Source organism: Spinacia oleracea, chromosome 2 (genome assembly GCF_020520425.1).
Source record: "Spinacia oleracea cultivar Varoflay chromosome 2, BTI_SOV_V1, whole genome shotgun sequence".
Classification (NCBI taxonomy): domain Eukaryota; kingdom Viridiplantae; phylum Streptophyta; class Magnoliopsida; order Caryophyllales; family Amaranthaceae; genus Spinacia; species Spinacia oleracea.
The window spans coordinates 103,410,529-103,434,866 of NC_079488.1; the positions used below are offsets into that span (position 1 = coordinate 103,410,529).

Genomic DNA, 24,338 nt, shown 5'->3' on the forward strand with positions numbered 1-24,338 from the left:
TTGATTCTCAACTGAAACACTGTATTTGCCTAATTATTCTGAAACTAACAGGGAACAAGATGTCCTAGAACTTTGTTGAGCAAATTGTTCAAAGATTCAGTTAATCAGTCGTATACTTAAATTACCAATGATCTAACTAACTATAACTGATTAACTGCTACTACCAACAAGTTACTTAATAGTCGAGGAGAAGTGATCTGGTAAAAGCCTTCCACCATGTTACTCCTGTGGGTGCTTTATCAGCTCCATGTATGATCAATGTCTTCTGTTGGTTTTGCTGCAGCATCATCTGCTTTCGAACCTCTGCTACAACTTCTGTTTGTTGCTTTTGCTTCAACATTGTTATTTCTCTTTTGACCTCTGCTTCAATTTGTTTTTTATGCAGCATCATCTGTCTCCAGACCTCTGCTTCAATTACTTTTTTCTGGTGATGCTCCAGCATCAATTGGCTTGTGATCATTTCGTTTTCGAAATTCGAGCTAGCTTCTTTGATCATTTCTCTTTGGACCTTCATGCCAACTTCTTTTATCTTTTCTTTTAGTACTTCTGTTTCAAGTTCCCTAACACAAAAATAGCAGAGTTAGTTTTAATGTGATCATTCAAGTAACTAGGTTGTGTAAATGTGATCATTATTCCAAAAGGGTTTACTGACCCTTCAAACTCCTGTCTTATCTCTGTCCTCATCTCCTCCCTGTGTAACCAAAAATACAAACCATCAAGCTATACAAACCATTTGTAGCTAGTCCATTGGACTTATTTTAATTGCAAATTTTAAAAAATGGGATATGGGGAAGGAGGGTCGCAAATTCAAGTGAAAAAATGACCGTTCAAACCTTTCCAACTTTTCCCTTTCTGTTATCTTCTTGTCCAACCTGTGCAATTATGCAAATTACAGAATACTAATCAGTATGATCATAGAGCACTCTACTGAACCAGCACCTAGCACATGTTAACTAGTCTAGTTACGCAGGTGTTCGCTTGAGTCACTCCCAAGCTGATGGGGCTCGACCATGTAACCTCCAAGTCACAAGGTGAGTTCCCACCAACACCACCAGCTTATTTTGGTATCATAGAGCGGATTATCACAAGCGTGTTCAATTAGAAGTACATTCGAGTTAAAAGAAATAATAATTACTCACCTTGTCCGGAAATAATAGCCACAATATATGGAGTATTTATTATAGATTCAGAAAAAAAAATAGTCAGTTATTTTTAGTAGTAATAGCTCGTAGTTGCTTTTAAAGGTGACCATTATTTTCGGAGTGGAGGGAGTATGTACTGATTGACGAGGATGAAACAATAAATAGGGAGTAAAAAATTGCATACCAAAAGTAGCCAAATACTGCGACAGCCAAAGGTAGAGCTGTATAAAGGAAGCCGCCAGGCTTAGCGCAACGCTGAGCAGGCCCGGTCCTGACAATTTGGGGGCCCAGGGCGAAACATAAGTAAAGAGCCCCTTATGTACAGTAAACTTTTAATGTATAAAGATTTTTTATACTTTAAAAAATAGATTGTATAACATTTGGGTGGTTGGGCCTTGAATAATATTATTTTTCCTTTCTAAATAATACGCAAAAAAATCATTAAAAGAAAGAGGAAGTGGTTAACAAAGAGAAACACAGACAACCAAACTAAAACAATACTCCATAATTATTTTTTCTAGGTTGTTTGTATCCGGAATATAAAATACTGTTACAAAAATTCAATAAAACATAGAATTATAGAAATAAGGCATGTAAATTAATTGAAAAACATGTTAAAAATAGGTTAAAATTTCAATCGGCAAGATTCGAACCTGGATTCCCCCCACTTCATCCACACTACAATCTTCACCCACTTAACCAACTGAGCCACTGCTACTTTTAATTACTATTGTAATTTTTATTGTAATTATATTAACACAAACTGGTAATTTTGGGGCCTCCCCAACAGGGGGCCCAGGGCGGCCGCCCCTCGTTTCACCCCTCAGGGCCGGGGCTGACGCTGAGCAGGTGCTACTGGCACTGCTAGGTATGAATTGATCCTGTGATATTTGATTATCGTAATTTATACAAAAAAAATGCAAACTTTTTAACTTTTTAACTAGTAAAAGTTGAGGTTGTTCGATCTTAACTATTGTGTACTACTCCAGACTCAATTATCCAAAATAAAATTAAACTTACCCAAAAATTAATAGCGTATACCCTAACAATTTAGTAAAAGAAACAACCCTAAATAATTAGTACGACGTAACATGTAATTAATTAAAGTAACAAATTCTACAAACATGTAACAAAAGTACCGGCACAATGTTGCAAGTACAATCCTTAATTTGTACCATGATTCATTATGAGCATGAACATGGTATAACCATGATTATTTCTTTGCCCTTATGCATGGATAGCTTGATCTAAGGACACGTACATGCTTTAAAATAACTTTGGGTGTATCATGGAGATTGAAAACGTACCAATTTTGTTTAGGTGGGGTAGCCATTGTTATCTTGTTTGATGTTTGTAGAGAAAAAAATTTAGTGTAAATTATAATACGGAGTATAATCGTATATGAATGAACAAATAAACACGACCTTGCTTGGAGAAAAAGATAAAAATCTTGTATATATATAAAGGGGATTTTTGAGAGTGTCCACGTAGAAAAATCCAGTCATAAAAATTGAATATTTTAATATAGTAAATAGATAAATATGATAAAAAGATAAAATTCACTTTATAATATTTTAAGATAAAAATAGATAAAGTTTTAAGAAAAATAAAATACTGATTTATCAATTTATATAAATTCAATATTTTTATTAAAATAATATACAAACATTTTTTTTTTTTTTAATAGGTAAGAAGAATAGACCCTAACTGAACCAGCACCTAGCACCTAGAAGAGCCACTCACAAGCATTTCGCAGATGATGGGGCTCGAACTTGAGTCACAAAGTGAGTTCCCCACCAACTCATGAAATTATGATACCCTCATCGCTGAAATTATTCTCTTTGTCGTTATCAACTCATGAAAACCCTAGACCTTCCACCGCCTCCTTCTTCCGTCACTGAGAATAACCATCACCCAGAAGAAGAAAAAAAAAAAAAAACTTAACCGTTAACTTGAATTCCCACCACCGCCAACCTCCAATTTCAATCCCAAACTTGAGATTTGACCCTAACTCAATTCAATCAAGTGTGCGATTATGCAAACCTCCACATACTTCCCATAATCATCAATTCATCATCAACATCACCGCCGTCAATTCGAAGATGATGAGCTGACACTAAAATCAATGGAAGGTGTCAATGGCATCTCACTCTCTGTTCTGCTGGTCTCCAACGTTAAACGGGTTGTTGGTCGGGGCTTTTAGCTGTTCCGGACTTCCAAAATTGAAGCCGTTTGAAGAGTGTGAGAGCTTGGATTTGAAGGTGGTTGCTCTATGATGTTAAAGCTTCCAATATTACCCAACCTCAGCAGCGAGTTCTGGAGCGTCTTGGTCTTGCTAGGTGTTACTGACAATTAGGTTATTTGGAATGTTGCTGTTAATTTGGTGCTGTTGGTCGATCAATTTTGGGATTTTTGCTATTTTCATTGATTGATATTGGCAATTGGCAATTGGCAATTGGCATTTTTTGTTGAACTTCAATTTGCAAGCAATGGATTATAACGTAAGTTTAGTTGGTTAAAATCTTGGACGGTGATCGGATTTAGTCGACATCAATATCATTGCCCTTTGTCTTTGTGGCTCCCCTGTACATAAAAAGCTTGCAAGTAGCACATTCATTGAACACAGGAAAGCTTTCCTCGTCAAATGCTCTTATTTATCTCTTTCTTATAATTTGAAAACAAATTTGTTTTGTGCGCATTTGTTTTCTTGACCAATGTTGAGGCACACCGCAACCGCGTCTTCTTCACTTCATCCCTTCATCGTATTTTTATTTTTATTTTTATTTTTATTTTTAATTAAGTTATTTTATTCTTTTCGGTTTTATTATACTTTTTATAATTTTATTTATGTCATTTTTGTTTTGATTTTGTATATATTTGTTTTAATTGAACTTTTTTCAGGTATGATTTGTATGAATTTATTTTTAACAATCATATTAAGTAGAAGAACTATCAAAATAGGTTTATTTTAGATTTATTTTTTAAATTATTAGAGTTTTGATTTTGGATGGAGTTGTATATATGAATAATTAATTAATTAAAATATCTATATGGCACCTAATTAATTATCTACGTAACACTCGATTTTTTTAATTCAAAAATAAATTAGAAACATTTTTATTCCTTAAATTCTATTGGTTCAACTATTTCGTTTTCTTGTGAAAATGGAATCAAAAAGCAACAATTCCCCATAAAACTACATTAATAATAGTTGATCTTATAATGTTTCCTTTTCCTTAATAACCGCGTAAGATGACAAACGGGAATAACATTTAGGTCCGGAGAGAGTATTTAATAGAATCTGTGAATCACACGAGCCAAAATCTAGTACAGTATAAGTTGAATTTAAAAGCAAACCCAAGATTAGAGAATAGAGAATCATATAATACGTAGATCCAGATGACAAAAGGATAGAAAGTGTAGTGGTAGGCTCAACCTCAAATCATCGTTGTGCATATTGAATTCCATCTATCGGATTACCACCTTTAATCGAATCTATCTATCTATCTATATCTATTTATATCTATATCTATCTATAACTATTACTAAAGTAATAACCGCTGACATCATTATTACTTTATGCAAAATTTTCCCTCCTAAACTCATCCTCTATTTTTTTGTTTTTTTTTTGTTTACACTTTAACCATAGTTGTTATGTGTTCTGTTTATACACTTTCCAAAAAACAACGGTTGCGATTAAACCAATTTCCAACAGCTACTCCCTATTAATGACTATTGTTCACGTTTAACAAAATGTCAAATTAAGCTTCACAATTTTTAATTTTCCCACTTCCTCTCTCCTGTACTAATTTATAGTGTATTCTTAAGTGTATTCCTTCCACTAAACCCATTAAGATTCCATTATTTTTCTTAGTCATTTGATTTATTCTCAATGCAATTCTTTCCAAGTAAATGTTCTTTTTCTTTCTTTCACCATGCCGTTGATGTCAATGGAGCTACCAACAAACCAAGTACTGTATTGGATCGACTACTTTTAAGAATACGCCATCCTAATGAAATACTCCCTCCGTCCCTTAATACTCGCACCGTTTCAACTAGACACGCTTGCCAATGCAAAACTTTGACCACTAATATCTTTAACTACATATTATAAAAACTTATAAAATATTAATATTTTGAAAATATATATTAAGATGAATGCAACAATATATTATATACTAACATTTGTTTTCATATACTAGAAATAAAATTGGGTCAAAGTGAATTATGTGAATAGTGCAAAAAGTCAAAATGGTGCGAGTATTAAGGGACAGAGGGAGTAATTATGTCCTATTTTATTAGTGAAAGGAAATACGAAGTACTTTATTCAATTATATGAAGTATTGATTCTCACTTAAAGAAGAAATCAAAATACTTCGTAGTATTATTGTAGCTATTCGACTCAGATTTCAATATAAACTATAAAGAGTATATAAATTTTTATAATTCAAAAACAAATGTACACAAGAAAATTATCTTAACCGTGCAATGCACGGGAGCTAACCTAGTTATTAAAACAATCACATTACCGAACTATCGCCTGTTACCAAACTATTAAAACAATCATAAGAAGAAAAATTATGTAAAAAAGTAAATTTAGATGCTTACATGCACTAACGATGTAAGGCTGCAAATGATTCGAATCGAGCCGAGTTTTAATCTATTCGAGTTGAGCTTGATAAGGATTACTAGGGTCCGAGCTAACTCAAACTTGAACGAGATTTGAAAAATATTTGTTCGAGCTTTGCTTGTAAAGAATATGGGTTTGTTCGAACTTTGTTCATGAACAAGTTTGTTTGCCTTTCATAGTTATGAAATGTCATACTTCATATGTTTTTTGAGACTGGACGAGTTTTTAACGAGTTATACTTGAACATCATCACACATACAAAAGAATTTAAACGAGTTGTTCACGAAAATTATCGAGCTGAACATGAAGTTGTTTGAGCTGGACTCGTTTACTTAACGAGCTCAAGTATTTTGTTCAAGTTTGTTTATTATTTATCAAACGAGTTTTAACCGAGCTTTGACCGAACTCGTTCGCGAGTAGTTCGCGAACTATCGGCTCATTTGCACCCCTTGTCTGACGACACCAATTTAATATTTTTTCATAATAATTCGAATAAACACGTCAAAATAAATTATAATCAAGTTGTTAACTTTTTCTTTTAGACATGATCCACAATAAATTTAGTGTGCACCAAGTCCATTTAAGAATAAGTGAAAGAATTTTGCTTATTGCAGTTTATTATTAACAAAACAAAAAATCTTACCGAACAACTATATTAACCATAGCAGTTAAAAATTGGAGAAATTAGTCTACACTGCTTTGAAAGAGATAGTAAAAGAGACACCAATGCTGGATTCTTGGATCTATGGGCTACCATAACGCTACAAAATAACTACAAATTTGTAAAATAACCTTTAGGGATAACGTGCTACTCCGATGAGAGTATGAGTTAAATGTAAATGCTCCATCTTTTGTAACTTGGGATTAATAACGTTGGGAGAAAATGTGTAGTTTAAGCTAAATTGCAATCAATCTCACCAAACTAATTAACAAAAACCGGATTATTCTGATACAGAAGTAGCCAAATTTAAGTCCTACGACGAGTAAATTGCAAAATGATTTGCGGTAGAAAGTCACACATTAACTCCACAAATTGACAGCCCAATATACAAGAGATGAAGGTAGTAGCAATAGCCAATGGGAGCTAGTGGGAGATAAAAAAAAAGGGGGAGCTAGCCTTCAAAAATCCGCCCCCGGGCCAAAAAATATGATGGAAGAACTAAAATTAGCTGTTGAAAAGGAAAATAGAAGCAAAGTCGAGTACCGATGCTGGCTAGATCAATAGTGTACTAGATCATCATATAAAAGACCATACATTTTGCAAACAGTTGAGCAAGAAACTCATTTACCTGCCCGGAATGAGTCCTTGGTTCTGCCATAATACTCTGGTTTGGTTCCATGGAATGTGACGAAATTCCACCCAAATGCTGAACCACCAACAATGTATGTTCCTGGGATTCGATGACTCCCATGTGTCGGCTTTTCAAGATTATTTCCAATTGGGAAACGCTTTTCTTGAGATGCCTGATCTGCAGGTTTCTGCCCATACCCGCCCTGTTTCTCGCTAGTAGTTAAATCTGGATTTCCTGCTACGCTGTTGCACTTTACTAGTGGTACATTATTCTCTGCTGTCTTTTGCCCACACAATTCCATCATAAGCTTCGTTTCTGCAAGGTTTGAATCGATGAATAGCAAGAGATACAAAGAGCATACAAGATTGCACATTAAGCACACAGCACGAAAATAGTTACTTCAATTAGGCTACATTTTATACATCTGAGCTAAAGATGAAGAGAAATAAATCATACTTTCTTGGATCTTGCGAGCAGCTTCACAATTCTGAAATTCAGGGGTACGGAGAACCTGTAACATAGAGAAGAACAAGCATCAACGCCTTGTTATGATCATAGTTAGGAGCATTTTTGACTTTTGAGTCTATAACAATAAGAAACAGGCGCTAATTAAATATTTGAGGCAAACTGGTTAAACCTCATCTCAAGGATCTTACCACTTTTCAGATGTCTAGTTCTTGTGTCAAAGAGTTCAACTTAGAATACCAAACGGAAAAAGAAAAACTTACAAGTTACAACCAATTCAAATATTCATTACTTCATATCTCTTTGGTAGTACATGGAAGAACAAGGTTAAACAGGTGCATGTTCTCACCAAGAGAAGCATTAAGAATACGGATGCAACAAACCTAATAGAGTACAACATATGCTGCAGGACTTATTCTACTAAGCCACCAAACAGAGAGAAAAGAACTCTGTTAAGGAAGACAGCACACATCCATATACATAAACCAAAGAATTCTCGAAATATTCATTCCACCAAAGAAAAGAAAAAGGAGAGAAAACAGCTATATAGTGGTTGATCAGCATTCTTTCTGACTGAAGCCAGGTTTTCCATGATATAGGGCATAAATTTGGAAATATAATTACTCACAAGCTGTAACGCTAAATTTCAGATAAGGAAATGCGAAAATGAGCATGGGCAATAAATCTGGATAAAAGAGTAGCAATGGGTAAATTTCAGATAAGGAAATGCGAAAATGAGCGTGAGCAACAAACTGGATAAAAGAGTAGTGATAGATATCAACTAAAGGTTCAGTAAAAGGTTACAACTGCACCCATGAGGCCATGACCGTCCACTTCTATTTATATATACAGATCAAAACCCAGTTATGATTTCAATTCTGCTGCTCCTTTCCTTGCTTTGTGGTAACTTCAAGTCCAAATAATTAATTGGTGAACAACTCGGGAAAGCAAACTATATGCAGGTGATGCGTTCCTACAAATGTTCCTTATATGACGTATTTAATTAAGACTTTCTGAGTGGAGGTTAGTATCTCCCAGACATTAAAATATGAAATACTTGTGCAAACTAGAAGCACAGACTATCTGGTAAAGGGAAGAGGCTCAGATCCTACGGCATAGGTCGCTGGTTGGCTAAATTAAGGATCATTCGGGCATGAGCAAGACGGTAGTAGTGTAGTACTAAAGGCGGGCTATGTTACTCAGATTATTCAATCAAACCTCAAAATTCCATATTTCCAATTAGATTGTTAAAGCAACTAAACACCATATCCTCCGAAGGATGATTCATTATTGCATGTTGTACATACAGTTTCAGTTCAGAATCAGATTTCCAATAAACAATACAAGATATAGTCCACGGACCGTTCATTTCATTACAAAGTACCCATATGAAGTACTTATAGAATCAAATAGACATTTTGTAATTAGACTTAGACTATTGATTCCACGATTCCACACGCATCTCCACGGTCTTACCCAGATTCCAAAAATTGTAACTAACATAAAGTTCAACAATGAGAAACCCGAGATCAGATCATCTTAGAATCGCCAATTACCACTCAAATTAATAAGAAAAAACGCCATGCACAGTTGCCCAATGGGAAGATAAACAAGTCTTTGACTCAATCAACCATTCAATTACAAAGAACCCAATAAAATTAAATTAAAAAAAAAAAAATCAAAATGTCACCCCTAAAAAATCCCTCAAAATCAACACTGTTTCACGTAAAGCTGGAATCCACTAACACCCAATTGCGCAAACGGTTTCTAAACCCTAAATATTCATACATTTATAAAAACACAATTAATTACCCAGAAGAAGCAAAAGATCAACAAAACTTAACAGCAGGAAGGTAAAGTAATCAAGTTTTAAAATTCAAGCAACAAGATAAAATCAAGTATAGACACACAGAAAAGGATCAACAACATCAAAACAGGGAAATTAAACGAAACCCAGAAAAAAAAAAACCAAAAATTAAATAGCAGAGAAAAGGAGCAAACCTGAATAAAAAGGGGACGAAGGTCTTTGAGAAAGGAACGAATCTTAAAGTAAGGAGAGCTCTGAAGAAGGTAAACATGGTCAAGAGGTCTCTTCTTCGGATTGTTGTTATTTGAAATTGAAGAAGAATAAGGTTGTGGCGGGAGATTTGGTACTTCTGGAATTTGATTTTGATTTGTTGTTGTTGTTAATGGAGTAGCAGTTGAGAGAGGTACTGTGGGTTGTACAGTTGAAGACGCCATTTTTATTTTCTCTCTCCTCGCTTCGCTTTTCTTCCCTTCTCCTTCGATTTCGGTAGATTTTCTCTCTCTATGTTCTTGGGGTTTTTCTTCAAAATGGGTCTTTTGAAGTCTTTTGCGTTTTCTTTGGTTTTTCTATTTGGTCTCTTTGAATTCTCAGTCCTTTATCTCTCTCTCCCCCCAGATCCAAAATACAATTTAGAGCGTGTTTGGCCAAACTTTGAACCTTATAATTTTTATTTTACTTATTCTGTTTTTTATTAGGTAAAAATTAGGTTAGTATTCGATTTGGTTCTAAGAATTGTAATAGTTCTAATCTAGAGAGCTATGAGTTCGTCGTTGTCTAATAACTTCGGTCTTATAAGGTTAAGTTAGGTGTTGAAATTAGATATTTGTTGATGTGATATAATCAGAACTCCGTACTGACAACATTGGAGTATGAAATAGTTATTATAGGGTTGTTAATAACATCGACTTGTGACTATATTTGGTGACGTGTTAATGACTTGTTCAGAGTGGCGTGATGAAGATGTCAAAAAGGTCGCTCAACCCATCAGATGTAGTGAAAGCATTGCTTTGGAATAAAACAGGAAAGGAAATGTTGAATAGTTATAATAAGGATGTTAACAACATCAGCTTGTACTAGATTAACCGAATTAACTACATAATCTACCACTTTGTTAATATCAATAGGATGATAATGTAAAATTGAACAATTTGGATGCAATACATACATGGAGTGTTTGATGAGATGTTATGAAAAAGATGTTGAAAGGTCGCTCGATTCAATATCAGATATATTAAAAGCATTGATTTTGAAAAGAGTAGAAAAGGAAATAGGAAGTAGTTTTTTTTTTTAACGCATAAAAGAGGAATTATATTAAGCTAAGGTAATTAGAGTTTTTTACAAAAAGGGCCAAACCAAAAACTAACTGCCCAAAAGAGGTTATACAACCACCTGACATTACAATTAAAACCACTAAACCAGTTGTAAACATCTCCCAAAAGGTATCTAACTCTAATCTGCCGCATTGGATTGGTCATTCAGGTTAGGCCAAAAGAAAAACAAAAGACATCTACACTTCTGCAACGCCATCATCACCAGCCTCACCACCTTCACCCCTTTGATGCCTCCTGACCAAATTAGTAATTGAAGTAGTAACCGTGGTGGGATGGTGCCAAACATTATACTAGTTGTGATTACTTCATCTGCAGAACCTTCGGGAGGAGGGACTGCTTCAAGATCTATCACCTGCTGCCTCTAGGAATTGGAAAAATTAACAACCTCTCTTTCTGGATTCTAAGCACATTGAAGATCTGCCTGATACACTTTCTCAACAATGGTGGAGGATTAAGAAACAATTTATAACCCACCGCTATGCTTGTAGAATAACTCGCAAGATTGTGAGCCACCTTATTATTGCTCCTTGAGGTATGATTAACCACCAGAGAAGGAACCATGTTCACTAGACAAATAACATCCTTGATCACTGGAGAAAGTTCATGATGATAACTGTGATCCACTGAATTAAGCATTGTAACCAGAGACTTTGCATAAGTCTCAAGTTCCAACTGCTTAATATCATAATCCACAACCATCATCAACCCTTCTCGAATAGCATATAGCTCCGCAACCAAAGGGGTAATGGCACTAAAATTGCTTGCAAAGGCCATATACCAATTCCCTGTTGCCCCCCGAAAAAAAAACCCCACCTCCTGCTTCATTGAGAGTCTTCCAGCTTCCATCAACATTCAGTTTCAAATAACCAGCTGCTGAAGGGCTCCATGAAGTCTCATTGATAATCAAAGGTTCCTTGCCTTTACCCTGCAATACAGTGTTAGTAGTTATGTAATCCACATAAAAAGATGAGTAAATAGAAAAAGGTTTAATCATTTTTTTTTTCAAAACTGCTCGATTCCTTGAAAGCCAAACACTAGTAGAAAAAACCCTTATTGCAGCAGGCTTTTAGACCCCTGTTGCAGCGTACATCGTATGCTGCGACTGGGGGGCCTGCAACAAGTCTGAACTTGTTGCAGCGTACAATGTTCGCTGCTAAAAGTGGTTTTTTGCAGCGTACATATGTATGTACGCTGCAACAAGTGCCAAAAAATTGGCAAAAATTTGGACTTGTTGCAGCGTACATATATATGTACGCTGTAAAAGACTCAACTTTTTGCAGCGTACATTTATTTGTACGCTGCAACAAGTCTGGAATTTAGCGAAAATTTTTTCCCTTGTTGCAGCGTACAATATATATGTACGCTGTAACAAAGCACTTTTGGCGGGAAAATTCTAATTTTGTTTAGGGATACCTAGAGTGCCTTGCACCAAATATAGAAACCTGTCAAAACAATAATAGAATAACGCAACCTGTATAACAAATATAAAAACAACAACTGGAGTTTTGTATATATCCCAAAACCAAAGTGTACGTACCACATACAATTAAATATATGTATGTTCCAATTTCAACGAACGCATACATTTTAATATAAAAGATTGTTCTATAACATCTAAACCAACTCGATCAAGCGCTCATGCCAATAACAAATACTTGCTGGTAAAAAACTTAGCCCATTGCTCACGAACCACATCAATTTCCTCACTAGCATAAGGCGCATTCCTCGGAGTATATACCTTTACAAAAATAAAAATAAAAATTAAGCATTAGATTAAATGCAAATTAAATGTCACATTTTTACATTCAAACAACTAATGACAATGTCCTAACAGTCTAGAATACGAATCAAAAGTAAGGAAAATGTCATTTTAGCAAATGTTGGTACTACGGGAAAACAGATCCAGCAAATGTTGGTGTTCTGAAATCTCTGTATGAAGACCTCAATCTTCAGGTATAATGAATGAAAAAATTATCCTAGAATAGCATGCACAGTAAGTGCTGATTGTTTTCTCCCTCATTTAACTATTTTTTGTTTTTGGTGTGATAATGATATGTTTATGGTAGGGGATCTTTGCTGAGTATGAGAATCTAACAGTCAGCATTGAGATTCATGCTGCTTTGTTTGTGATTATGAAAAAATAACGACAGTCCCACTTTGTGCTGACTGATCTAAATTGAGAAATGGGAAGTCTGGAAGCAAAGACAGACTATTATGATGATCTGGCTTAGGGTATTTAGAATATACCTTCTTTACTTGCATACGCCCATTTTTATCAGGATATACAACTGCAAATGACAATTTTGCATCTCGTCTTCTGGCAGCTGGAGATACTTCTTTCACCTGAAGGTAATAACAACCAATATCACACACATGAAACCTGTGGATACGAGTGAGGGAAGACAGGAGATAAAAATGATGAATAATAATGCGGAGTTCAGGTTTGCAAACATACGAGATCAGTCATCTCTCTAAGTGTAGCATCCATCCAGGTATAAATTTGAACCTTGTCCTTGGGTTCTCCTTGCCTCTCACTGAAAAATCTTCTTGGGTATGGTGACCTCCAATCTAAAGAAGATGAGGAAATTAAATTTAAATTCAGCCAATCTGCAAAATAAACCTGTTTGACAAACCAGGAAATGCATACTAGATACAGAATCATTACAAAGCCATTATCATCTCATAATGACAGCACCAACATATTTTAAAGCATTAAAGAAATGGTCACTAAATAAGTGAAAAGACTGTAGTTTGATCTGCTAGCGCGCAAACGGATAGGAACCTTATGAGAATCATGGCAATCTAAAGAGCTAAAATGCTCACAGGCTAACCATAAGTTATTCAGCAAATGTGCTTTCTCAAAAACATCTTGAGCTAAAAAAGAATCAGTAACAGAATGCTTCTTGTCTGATGGATGCTAAAAAAGAAACAGAAAAGATGTGAAAAAGCACCTGCTGCCTATAGCTGCATGGTACTGAATAATGAGATGCTCTTCTTGTTCTGTAAAATCTTTATGCTTAAGGTCAGGCCTCAGGTAGTTAATCCACCTAATCCTGCAACTCTTCCTACATCTAATCCTGAAATAAAAATTTTGTTACCAATTCATTTTGTTTGTAGCTGCATGGTACTGATGTTGTGATGTTTGGAAGGAGCTGGGGGAATTCAAGAAGACAGAGTTTGGTTATTGATGATGAAGAAGATGATGATGAAGTTGAGGGAGGTGCAGTTGTTGTAGAAAATGAAATATCTTGAATTTTAAAAATATATTACAACTTACCAATTCAGAGGTTGATGTATTGCAAAATGAGTTGAATTTGATTAAGGAAATGGACAGTAATTTTCATAGAAGTGAAAGCTTGAATAACTCTGCTTTGCAGTCCGTCACGGAAGATTTAGAGGCAGCAAGGAAAGAATTAGAGGCTATCAAAGCATAAGGGTTTCAAGTTATGGGTAGTATGGATATAATAAGAATTGAGCTGAGTAACATGTCAAAGGAGAGGAGCAAAATTGAGAAAATGGAAGCAGAAACTGGAAATTTGTAAAGAAGCTGAACTCAAAACTTCTTAGAGAGAAAGACAAGTTGGAAGTTGCCAGGGCATCTGAGGAAAAGGCGAAATCAAAATTGGAGTATGATTATTTAACTGGATGTGCGGCCGGAGCTCGAGAGATTGCTGACAAGAAAGTGTCAGCAGCTCATGCATGGGTAGAAGCATTAAAGGCCAGTGAGAGAGAGATCAACATAAAAACTGCACTAGTGGAGAGAAAAATTGGAGAACTGGAGCTAGAAGAAGTAAAGAGGATAGAAGAATCGAAAAACATGGCAGAATCGACAACAGAGGAGCTACAGCAAGAGAGACACCAAAAAAACAAGAGCTTTCAGGAAAAAAAAACAAGAGACCATGAGTATACCTCAACACCAGTAAGTCAACCAAAGTTCTGGAGATCTCTCAACTCTCCTACTACAAGACGTATGAGCACTTCAACTTCTTTATCTGTGAAAAGGAGGAGAAATGCAATGCTCAAAGTTGCTTAATATTTTTCTAATGAACACACTGAGAATGACAAGGCAGACACTCACAATTAATCAGGTTCTCTTATATTTATTCCATAGAATCACATTCAACTGCTATGGGATATACAAACCTGCTTCTTCAGAGTGTATTTCTTTTTGGAGATTTTGTAGCCAATACAATGATTTAATAACAAAGTTCTACAGTTAATCTTTAGCAAACTTCAAAAGCAGTCTACTCGTACTTTAAAGCCGATTATAGTAGAAAGCATACCAATCAAAGTTGTACTATACTGCAAGCAGCAAGAGGTGATCAAGCTGACTCCAAACCGAGAATGACCTGTCAAGTCTTCAGGCCCATCACTCCAATTATCTTCATACGCTTTGCGCCAGATTCATGTTAATACGAATCTCAATTGCATACTGCGCTTTCTGAAATTGCACGGAGAAGTTTTATAGGTCAAAAACTGTAGAAAGAGAACACACCCAGGGAGAAAAGATGCAGCTCAGAGAGATAGAGAGGACCTCTATAACCGGAAGAGAGGCAAATGTCCTCTTTGCTTGAGCATTCTTCAAATAATGCGACTCATCTGCTATGACGACCTGCATAAACACAATAGTTCCTAAGACTTTTACCTTGATTTTTATTTGCAATTTCAAGTAAAACCCATCACTAAATTAAATTCACCAACCACATTTATCAACGAAGAAACAAAAACTAACAAAATTCAGTCAATTGCAAGAGTAGCAGCTAGATCTGTATTTTATCTATTTCCTCAAAAATATGTTTTTTCTTGCAGGCCAAGGCAAGAAAGGAGCCAAGAAATCAATACCAGGCATCCAGACCAACAGTGAGACAGAGTGTTGCATTTTGGGAACAGGGAGCAGGTCAGTGATCAGCCAACGAACCAGGTTTAGACAGACAAATATCTGTTAAAATCCAAATCAAATTTTCACAGACTGAATACAGAAAAGGGATAGTGAACCCTCCTAAGACACTAAATCAGAAAAGTACAATTAAAGAAGCGAGCTAGAAAGTCTAAATAAAGCTCAATAAGAGAATCAAACAAACAACTTTTCTTGTGGAGATATCCTCTGGAAAATATCCACCACTAGGACTCTCAACTAAATTACACGTGACCTAATGCTTCATATTTATATTTCTTAAGCCTATAACTAAGGCTATCTACGAAGTAATATCAAGCACCAATATCAACAACACTGGTACAATAAAAAGATCAAGAATTCAACCAGAAAAGAAAAAAAGAGATCAAGAATGAAGAATCAAATATGGCCATCATCTTTTGGAGGCTGAACTCTGAGTTAGATCCATTTTCAACTCAAAACTGAAACAATTCAAGAGCCTGCTGAATCTCACTGTAAGTTTCAGTTCAGTTTTTTCCCAATTTCAATTGTAGAGTTCCCAAAAATGTGAAATTAGTTTCCAGCAAAACAAAATCAGCATTGATACCAAAAAAAAGACCAAGCAGAATCAATGATGAGCTTCCAAATCTTCATTTGACTCATAAATGCAAGCTAAATTCTTGACAATACGGCTAAGTAAGTTGAAAGAAAAGACCACTAGCTAAATTTTCTAAACAAAATTACACTCTTAATAAAGCAGCACTCACCTGAAATTTTCTAAACAAAATTACAGTCTAAATGACCAAGGTCAAACTCAAGCAACCTCCTCATTCACTTTTTATCTCAAGAAAACTAATTAAGGAACACTCTGAAGTCTGAACAGAACAAATGTAAAACAATGATCAAAGGATGTCAACTTATCTGTTATTAAAAAATGACCATAGTAAATTGGTTCACACTTTCAAGTGATAACCTAGTAAAGTAGTTAGTGTGAAGACTAAGGCTAATGAGAGTTTTTCAACTATAAATCCTATTTGTGAATGGCCCACTAAGCATTATGCATTAATTATAACTTAATGGTACAAATAGCATCACATAAACAAAGTGGCCGATTTAGTGTATATGCTTAAAAAATGTCAGAACATAGAAAGATGAATTTGGTACTGTACATGGTACACAATCCTCAATGACTGAACTTGACAATCGGATTGGTCTTTGCGTATTTTTACTGAACCCAAATGGTCATTTCACAAAGTAACATAGTTTAACCCAGATCAAAGTAGCAATTTCCGGACAACAAATAGAGAAGCACGGAAAACTGATAGAAATAGCTTATATGGTGCTGTACATAAAAAAGGACAAGTCCCAGCACCAGTTCCAAACTACACAAACGCCCATTTTAACCCAACTACAAATTGCAAATTGCAGCCAATTCAAGGAAGTCAACTCCTAGTAAAATTGGCATTGTAATAGCTAAAATGTATAAAAAATTAAAAACAGTACCCAAATTGCCAAACAAAGAACACCAACAATAATATAATCTGATTATGTCAATCTCTATCAGGTTATCCAATTATGAAAATCTGCTTAATTCAACGTATGTGTTAAAATACTTACAAATTTGCAAAATTAAGGAGAAAATTCAACAAACACTAACAAAGCAGAATCATGAGCCGTAAGTTGCAAATCAAAATAGTAAAGAAAAAATCGAAAATCAATGAAAGCCTAGTCATAACACAAGTTTGACAATCTACAACATAAAACCTAAACCTCAAAATCACAAAAGCAGAAAATCAAACGAATAACACCGAATCAACAAGGACAGAAGAAAATCACCATAATAGGATGACATACTTTAGTTTGAAGAAGCTCTTTAATATCTTCCCTATATTATTTTTAGACAATATCAATGAAATTCATGCACGTATTATCAAACCTGGATGAAAACATTTGATGATGCATACATAAAAACATTTTTTTAGGAGAAAAAGGAATCATGAAGGACATATTTCCTCAAAGACCACAACTTCTCTCAAAGTAGCCCTTCAAAAATCACATTTCAATAGTACAATGCAATTAACAACAGTCAACCCACCTCCCCTGCTCCACCCCACCACGACCGCCACCACCACCACCACCATTTTCTAATTCCAACACCACCCCATCTTTATCTATGAACAAACCCTAAAACCGAATTGAACAAACGAATTGAACAAACCCTAAAAACGAATTGAACAAACGAATTGAATCCTAAAAACGAATTGAACAAACGAATACAACAAACCCTAAAACGAATTGAACAAACAAATTGAACAAAACCTAAAACGAAGCACAAAACTCAAAAAAACGAATTAAACAAAACGGCACCTGGAGAGGAGGCGAGAAAAGAGACCCACCGGCGACTGGCGAGGAGGCCAGAACCAACGACGACTCTATGAGGAAGCTCGATTGATGACGCAGGAATGGTTTTTTTTTTGAGGGGGCGACGCAGGGAAAGCTAAGGGAAGAAAAAGGGAGTTGAGCGCGAGAGCTGAAATTTTGAGATGCTTAATTGTTTTGAATTACTCCGTAGTATTCAACCAACATTGCAGCTTTTTTTTTTTTTTTTTTTAATCCGGGTTATTGCAGGGGGCTTTTAAAATGTACGCTGTAACAAACACTTTTGCAGGGAACAATTAAATTGTACGCTGCAACAACCATTTAAATGGTTTGACCCGCGTTGACCGACTGGTTGTTGAAACGTATTAATACATGTACGCTGCAACAAGGGGGTTGCAACAGGGGTTTTTTCTACTAATGAAAGGTGCCACATAGCCATAGCAAAAATCACCTTCCAATTCATAGGTTGAAGTAGTTATTATATGAAAGTTAATAGTATCGACTATCGACCACTATATTAATCGAAATAATTGTGAAATCTATCAATCTGTCAATACCAATAAGATAATACTTTGTAATGTATAATTGGACAATTTGGATGTACTACGTGCATGACATATTTGAAGAGATGTCATGAAGAAGATTCAAAAAGGTTGCTCGATTCTGAAATATGAGATACGGAGTATATTGAAAGCATTGCTTTTTGAATAAACTAGGCAAGGAAATAATATTAGTCATTATATGGATGTGAGTAGCATCGACTTGCACTAGATTAACTGAATTAACTGTAAAATCTATCACTCTGAAAATATAGATAAGACAATTACGTATAATTTAACAACTTGGGTGTACTTACGTGTATGACGTTTTCGAAGAGACGTGATAGATGAAGAAGATGTCAAAATGGCTCAAATAAATGTCTCAAAGTGATAAAGGCTTAACGTTGCAGTAAAGAAAGTTTAACCATGCTGTCACACATGTTATACCCTTTAATTATGAGATCAACATTCCAATAACTAAGTCCTTTTAAATTCTATTAAAATGTTTGTAGACACCAAAAAGTGTCTCCACAATTAGCAGTTCAATCATTGGAAGATATGATTATCAATTGGTTTAATTCTTAAATACGAGCTCACGGATCACTAACAACGAGTCAAGATTGATTGAAAGTTCAGAGGCTTGTTGGACGAAGGATATTTTAGAAATTTCACTTGGATTTATTTGAAAATCATTTACGATATTTCAAATTTGGAAATTCAAATTCCAACTTTCAAATTATCTATTTGGAAAACAAGAAAAAAAATTCATTTTCAAAATTTCAAATTCTACATATGTTTCAAGGTGAACTGGACATTTAATTATGGATTTGAAGTTCTCTAAAGTTGAATTATCTAATTAATGTCTAATAGAAGGGGAAAAAACCCACCAAATGTAAGTTTTGTAATTTATGAACCATACAATCAACAATCAATTATCAACAAACTAAAGTAATTTCATGCACATATGCAATGGTTGGGCTAACCCGAATTCGATGAGAAATTCATAGCTTACTCCAAAATTATGTCTACCTATTCAAATTAAAATAACTTATCCACTCTAATTTTCTGAAATTAATTAATTTTCTTTTGCTATTTCAAGCCTTCAATCAATCAATTCAACGCCTAAAAATCTCCAAAACCAAAAAATCAAATTACAAATGATTACTCGTTCCTTCCACTTGTCTTCCATTGTTGAACCTTCAATCTCAAATTTTCTTCCAATTTTCTCAAATTTATAAATCTTATCAATTGAAAGTTTCTCAAACAATTATTACGACCTACAATTTTGGCTTCAGCTATGGAGGAAGAGGAGAAGAAACGACAAGCTTCTGACTGTAGAGAAATGGAGCCATGGTGGGTTTGGGACAGGAGGAGAAATAGTGAGTTTAAAAGAAAGGACACATTTGTTTAGGATAGAGAAAATGAGTTTAGGAGGAAAGAAAGGTACACAGTTGTAGCATTTAGAATTTGAATTGACATCATTTCATGAGTCATTTCAAATTACATAAATATGGGACCTTTTACGACAATTAAGAATTTGGCCGAATTTCAAATTGTAAATTCTTTATCTTCCAAACCACTTAATTTTGTCAATTCCAAAATTTCTAATAAAATTCCCATATCTAAAAAACACCAAACTATTTGAAAATCAAGTAGATATATTTGTTTTAAATGGAATAAAATCAAACTCATTTGTTTTAGATGGGAAAAAATCAAAAGGATTTGTTTAAAATGGAAGGGAGTAGAATAAAACCATAATATATTTCAAACGTCGTATATAATCAAACAAAACTTGAATGATAACAAAAAAAAGGACAAACGAGCTTAGAAACACTTCATTCTGGTGAATTATTTTGGTGGTCGGAAATTTAGACAACTTTCTTTCTCAGTGTTTTCTCCATAACTCATATATTGATTTCCAGTTCTGCTTCATCAATCGACCAAGACTAGTAATACATCTATTAACATGTTCTTTATACGGACCAAACAATGCATTAAACTAGTGGAAAGGATTGCGCCTTCCATTTAAGGGAGAGTTCCCTTACTATTCCCCCACTCTAAAATTATCTAGCCCGTTAACTCGAGTCGAGTTAATCCTTACAGGGTTCCGGCCCGATATAACCCTTCATCTTACATACAAAATATAATTCTTTCTACGGGATTTTCTAGACCACATCAATAAAGGTATCAATCTCTGAGAACCCAAATTCAATATTCATTTTACACTAACAATAGTAACAATTTTGTTTATGACGTAGGAATTAATTTGATTGGGTTTGTAGTTAACGTTGTATAGATTGTGATGATTATTGTGCGACTAGTGTATACTCCCTCCGTCCTTTAATACCTCGCACCGGTTTGACCGATGCGGAATTTAAGACATTTAAATTGACTTATTAATTTAATGGGTGTTAGTTGATAGTGGGGTATTCTTTTAATATAGTTAGTGGGAAATGGTAAGAGGTCGAGAGTGGTGAGTGGGGGTGTGAATTTTTAAATGATTTTTTTGTAGAGAATAGGAGTGTAGGTGGGGTTAGTAAGTAAGTGTGAGAAATAATATAATATTGGTATAAATTTCCATTTATAGAAGCGGTGCAAGTATTAAGGGACGGCCCGAAAGGAAAACGGTGCGAGTATTAAGGGACGGAGGGAGTAGTATTTAGTATTTAGCTTTTTTTTATTTTTTTTTTATTTTACATATGAGTGTATTTTTTGTAGGTGAGTATTGGACTTGGTTTGGTTAGTACTTACCCCGTCTTTTAATATTCGCAACGTTTGTTAGTTTCACGCATGCCAATGCACAACTTTGATCATTTATATCTTAAATTCTCTTTATGCAAAAATTATAAAAAGTTGATATTTTGAAAATACACATTGAGACGAATCTAACAAGATCCCACATGACTATGTTTTATCTTATATAAAAAGCACTAAGAATAGTCAAAGTAGATTATATAAATAGTGGCAAAAGTCCAAACGTTGCGAGTATTAAAAGACGGAGGAAGTACAATACTACAATGTTGTAGTTCCATAGTAATTAGGAGTATCATGCTTATTTTTTCCTATTTGTTTTATTGTATACATGATCAGACTACTTTAATTTAAATCAAGACCTATTAAATAGTTAGCACAAATTCTTATTTACAAGTGGTGTACAATAAATATTGTACACCGAAGTAAAAGTTAACTCAAAACGTTTAAAAGTTAAGCTTATATATATAAAAGTTATCTATTTTGTTAGTGATAAATTTTTTTATTTTAATAAAACTTATTTCTTCAAAATCACTAATAATGTATAAAAATAATTATTTAACCCTTTAAAATGTTTATCTATCAATTTTTTTTTACTAATATTAAAGTTAATCAAAATTAAGTTAAAGTTACAAAAAAAAATGGGTAAAAGTTATCTTGGTGTACAATAAAATTATTATACACCTTGTGCGCGCAAGACCTTTTGAATAATTAAATGTTCATTCACGCCCGGCTAAGCTCTAGTTATCCTTAATTAAGTGTTATTTGAAAAATAACAAAACTTAATTGGTCCCTTGCTATTGTTTAGAGTTGGTCTTCCACAATCTTCTAGTCTGGCTTCGAAAGGAACTCAGCAAATACGGAGTAGAAGAAATCGTAGGAGAGAGAAGAGAAGATGAATCCAAACACAGACAAGCTAATCAGACGCACAACCATGATTGGAACTGCTGTTGCTGCTTACTTTCTATTAACCGCTGATTATGGTCCTCAACCCAATGTTCTTGACCCTGTAAGCTTCTTCTTCTTTCCCATTTTCTTCTATCTTTTCTGTTTTTGCTGGAAAATTAAAAACCGGGGACATGAAATTGCGAAATACTTGATACCCAGATGCAAATTTCTGATCTTTATTGATAATAATTAGTTGCTGTATGTTCTCGTTTCTTGATCACTTCCATGATTTTCGGTGAATTTGCTGGAGTTTTGTTTTTGGGGTTTAAGGGAACAATTGGTCAAAAACCTTGATCTTTTGGGGTTTGTTGAAAATGGGTTTTAATACTACACCGTATCTGTATTTGGTTCTAGTTTTGCTTGACAAATGACAATCAATTTAGCTCCATTTTGATCTTTGTGATTGGAATTGTAAATTTGTAATAACATATTGATTATTGAATTGGGTTGTTTACTGTCAATGGGTTTCCTGTTTTGTAATACTCGCCTGTGTTGATCCAATTATGTGACTTTGAGGGTAAGGATTGGTTAAAGTTGTGGATTCGGTGGCCGAACTGAGCTAAGTTATGGAGTTATCTGGTCTAATTTGAAATATAAGGTGGTCTTACTGATCTATATGACATCATGCATCCTATAGACATGTTATAGTTGGTGATACCATGATGAAACTGAATGTTCTGTTTCAGAAAGGAACAATAATATTCATTACGGGGTATATTATAGGCAACTTTGTTGGATAGTTGGAATATTGGAATACCATATTGTTTCCCTTAATCTTGTCAATTTGTTCTGTTCTTCAATGATTTATGTCACTTTATCTTTTGAAGACAAGGTCCTGATAGTCTCCAGCTTTGGCAACTCAAACCCTCTAACTGATGGAGGAGAAAGAAGCAATCAAAACCTGCACTATGATCCAATGATGAAAATGAGCCTTTTGCTGATGCTTTGGTCGCGTTTGTGTTTTTTTCTTCTAGCCTCTTTCCTGAAGTCAATTTTTGTTGGTTTGAGTGGGATATATTTTAACTTGGGAATAGGTCAAACAAGATGTAACACTAGTACCCAAATATCAAAATGAGCATTTTGCTGATGCTTTGGTTTATTTTAGATTTTCATTCTAGTCACTTTCTCTAAGTTAATTTTATTGCTTATTTAGTCTTGACTGAGATACTAAAACTTGAGTTATTTAGGTTAAACAACACTATGTAGTAAAGCAAGTTTTCTGCACCGGAAGACAAAGCTGAAGATCCCATAGTTTTTCAGGAAACTTCTGTATTTATGCAATAAAAGGTTTCTAGGGCTCTATATAGTAGAGTCTTCTTCATCATTATCATTATCATTATCATTACCCCATTGCCTCAAAAAAGGCTCCCGCAAGAAGCAGGGTAAGTGGGGGTCGGTTGTACGCAACCTTACCCCTGCAATTGCAGAGAGGTTGTTTCCAATATAGTAGAGTCTTCTATACGACATTAATTTTCTTATAACGCTGTTCTGCAACTCTGAAAGAAGTTACCCTGAGAAGAAACAGAACATGATTAAACATCTGGAAGTAAGGTTTGTGAGTAATATTTGGAAAGAACTGATTTTGTCCAATATTAACTTTATGACACAATTTTTTGCCGCAAAGCTTTTCCACACTTGTATTATTTCATAGATTTTGAGTGCTGCAAAACATAGCTCTGATATGTGCTCCCCATTACATGCTACTGTTGTGCTTCTAGTCACTTCTTTTGAGTGTATAAGACCTTCCGCTGTCTAGTCTTGTGTTCATTAGGCTCATTGTTTCGTTTTATATTTTGAATGTTTTTTTTTCTTACAATGTTGAGTGATTATACTTGTGGCAGATCAAGAAAAGAATACAATCAGCAGAACGTTCAGCAAAGGAGTTCATATTTGGAACAAGAAAGAGACCAAAGGAAAGTGATGCTGGTAAAACGGACTCAAGCAGTAACAAGTGAAGTCTTTAGTGTGTACAAATGTTATTGTGTTAGGATACCGTTTATGTTTTCTGTTTTAGCGTATGGTTAATTAATTACGATATAGGGTTCAGACTCGTTGGAACTAGGAAACTCGTGTAATCAACTGATAGAGGCTCGGTAATTACATCAGTTAGTCTTTCATGTATAATGTATTCACTTTGTTTTATGTTGTTAAAGGCTCATTTTCAATACCAAATTTAGACAA

General features: G+C 34.6%; 4 protein-coding genes and 1 long non-coding RNA gene across 6 annotated transcripts; 1 reads left to right on the forward strand and 4 right to left on the reverse strand.

The window, feature by feature from the left end:
- Positions 1–2: 2 nt before the first annotated feature.
- Positions 3–4,235, reverse strand: LOC110789403 (uncharacterized). Of its 2 annotated transcripts, none has more exons than XM_056837584.1 (5): positions 2,450–4,235; positions 1,327–1,413; positions 834–872; positions 653–691; positions 3–560 (listed from the first exon to the last, which is right to left on the reverse strand). In XM_056837584.1, exons 1-5 carry the CDS (start codon positions 2,473–2,475, stop codon positions 176–178), a joined length of 576 nt encoding a protein of 191 aa, XP_056693562.1. In that variant the 5' UTR covers positions 2,476–4,235; the 3' UTR covers positions 3–175. The 2 variants fall into 2 exon arrangements, with proteins under 2 accessions (XP_056693562.1, XP_056693561.1); XM_056837583.1 differs by having other exon boundaries at positions 2,886–4,229.
- Positions 4,236–6,663: 2,428 nt separating this feature from the next.
- On the reverse strand, positions 6,664–9,961 carry LOC110780002 (uncharacterized). Its single transcript, XM_021984440.2, has 3 exons — positions 9,531–9,961; positions 7,521–7,575; positions 6,664–7,379 (listed from the first exon to the last, which is right to left on the reverse strand). Exons 1-3 carry the CDS (start codon positions 9,768–9,770, stop codon positions 7,054–7,056), a joined length of 621 nt encoding a protein of 206 aa, XP_021840132.1. The 5' UTR covers positions 9,771–9,961; the 3' UTR covers positions 6,664–7,053.
- Positions 9,962–12,171: 2,210 nt separating this feature from the next.
- On the reverse strand, positions 12,172–13,875 carry LOC130467142 (histone deacetylase complex subunit SAP18-like). The gene is made up of 4 exons (XM_056835588.1): positions 13,619–13,875; positions 13,123–13,235; positions 12,915–13,010; positions 12,172–12,405 (listed from the first exon to the last, which is right to left on the reverse strand). The coding sequence occupies exons 2-4, from the start codon at positions 13,153–13,155 to the stop codon at positions 12,304–12,306; spliced, it is 231 nt and encodes a 76-aa protein (XP_056691566.1). The 5' UTR covers positions 13,156–13,235; positions 13,619–13,875; the 3' UTR covers positions 12,172–12,303.
- Positions 13,876–14,506: 631 nt separating this feature from the next.
- On the reverse strand, positions 14,507–18,060 carry LOC130467143 (uncharacterized). Its single transcript, XR_008927302.1, has 4 exons — positions 17,908–18,060; positions 15,202–15,279; positions 14,951–15,108; positions 14,507–14,659 (listed from the first exon to the last, which is right to left on the reverse strand). It is a non-coding gene; the product is annotated as an uncharacterized lncRNA (long non-coding RNA).
- Positions 18,061–21,981: 3,921 nt separating this feature from the next.
- Positions 21,982–24,338, forward strand: LOC110788637 (uncharacterized). Its single transcript, XM_021993274.2, has 2 exons — positions 21,982–22,218; positions 23,999–24,338. The coding sequence occupies exons 1-2, from the start codon at positions 22,105–22,107 to the stop codon at positions 24,110–24,112; spliced, it is 228 nt and encodes a 75-aa protein (XP_021848966.1). The 5' UTR covers positions 21,982–22,104; the 3' UTR covers positions 24,113–24,338.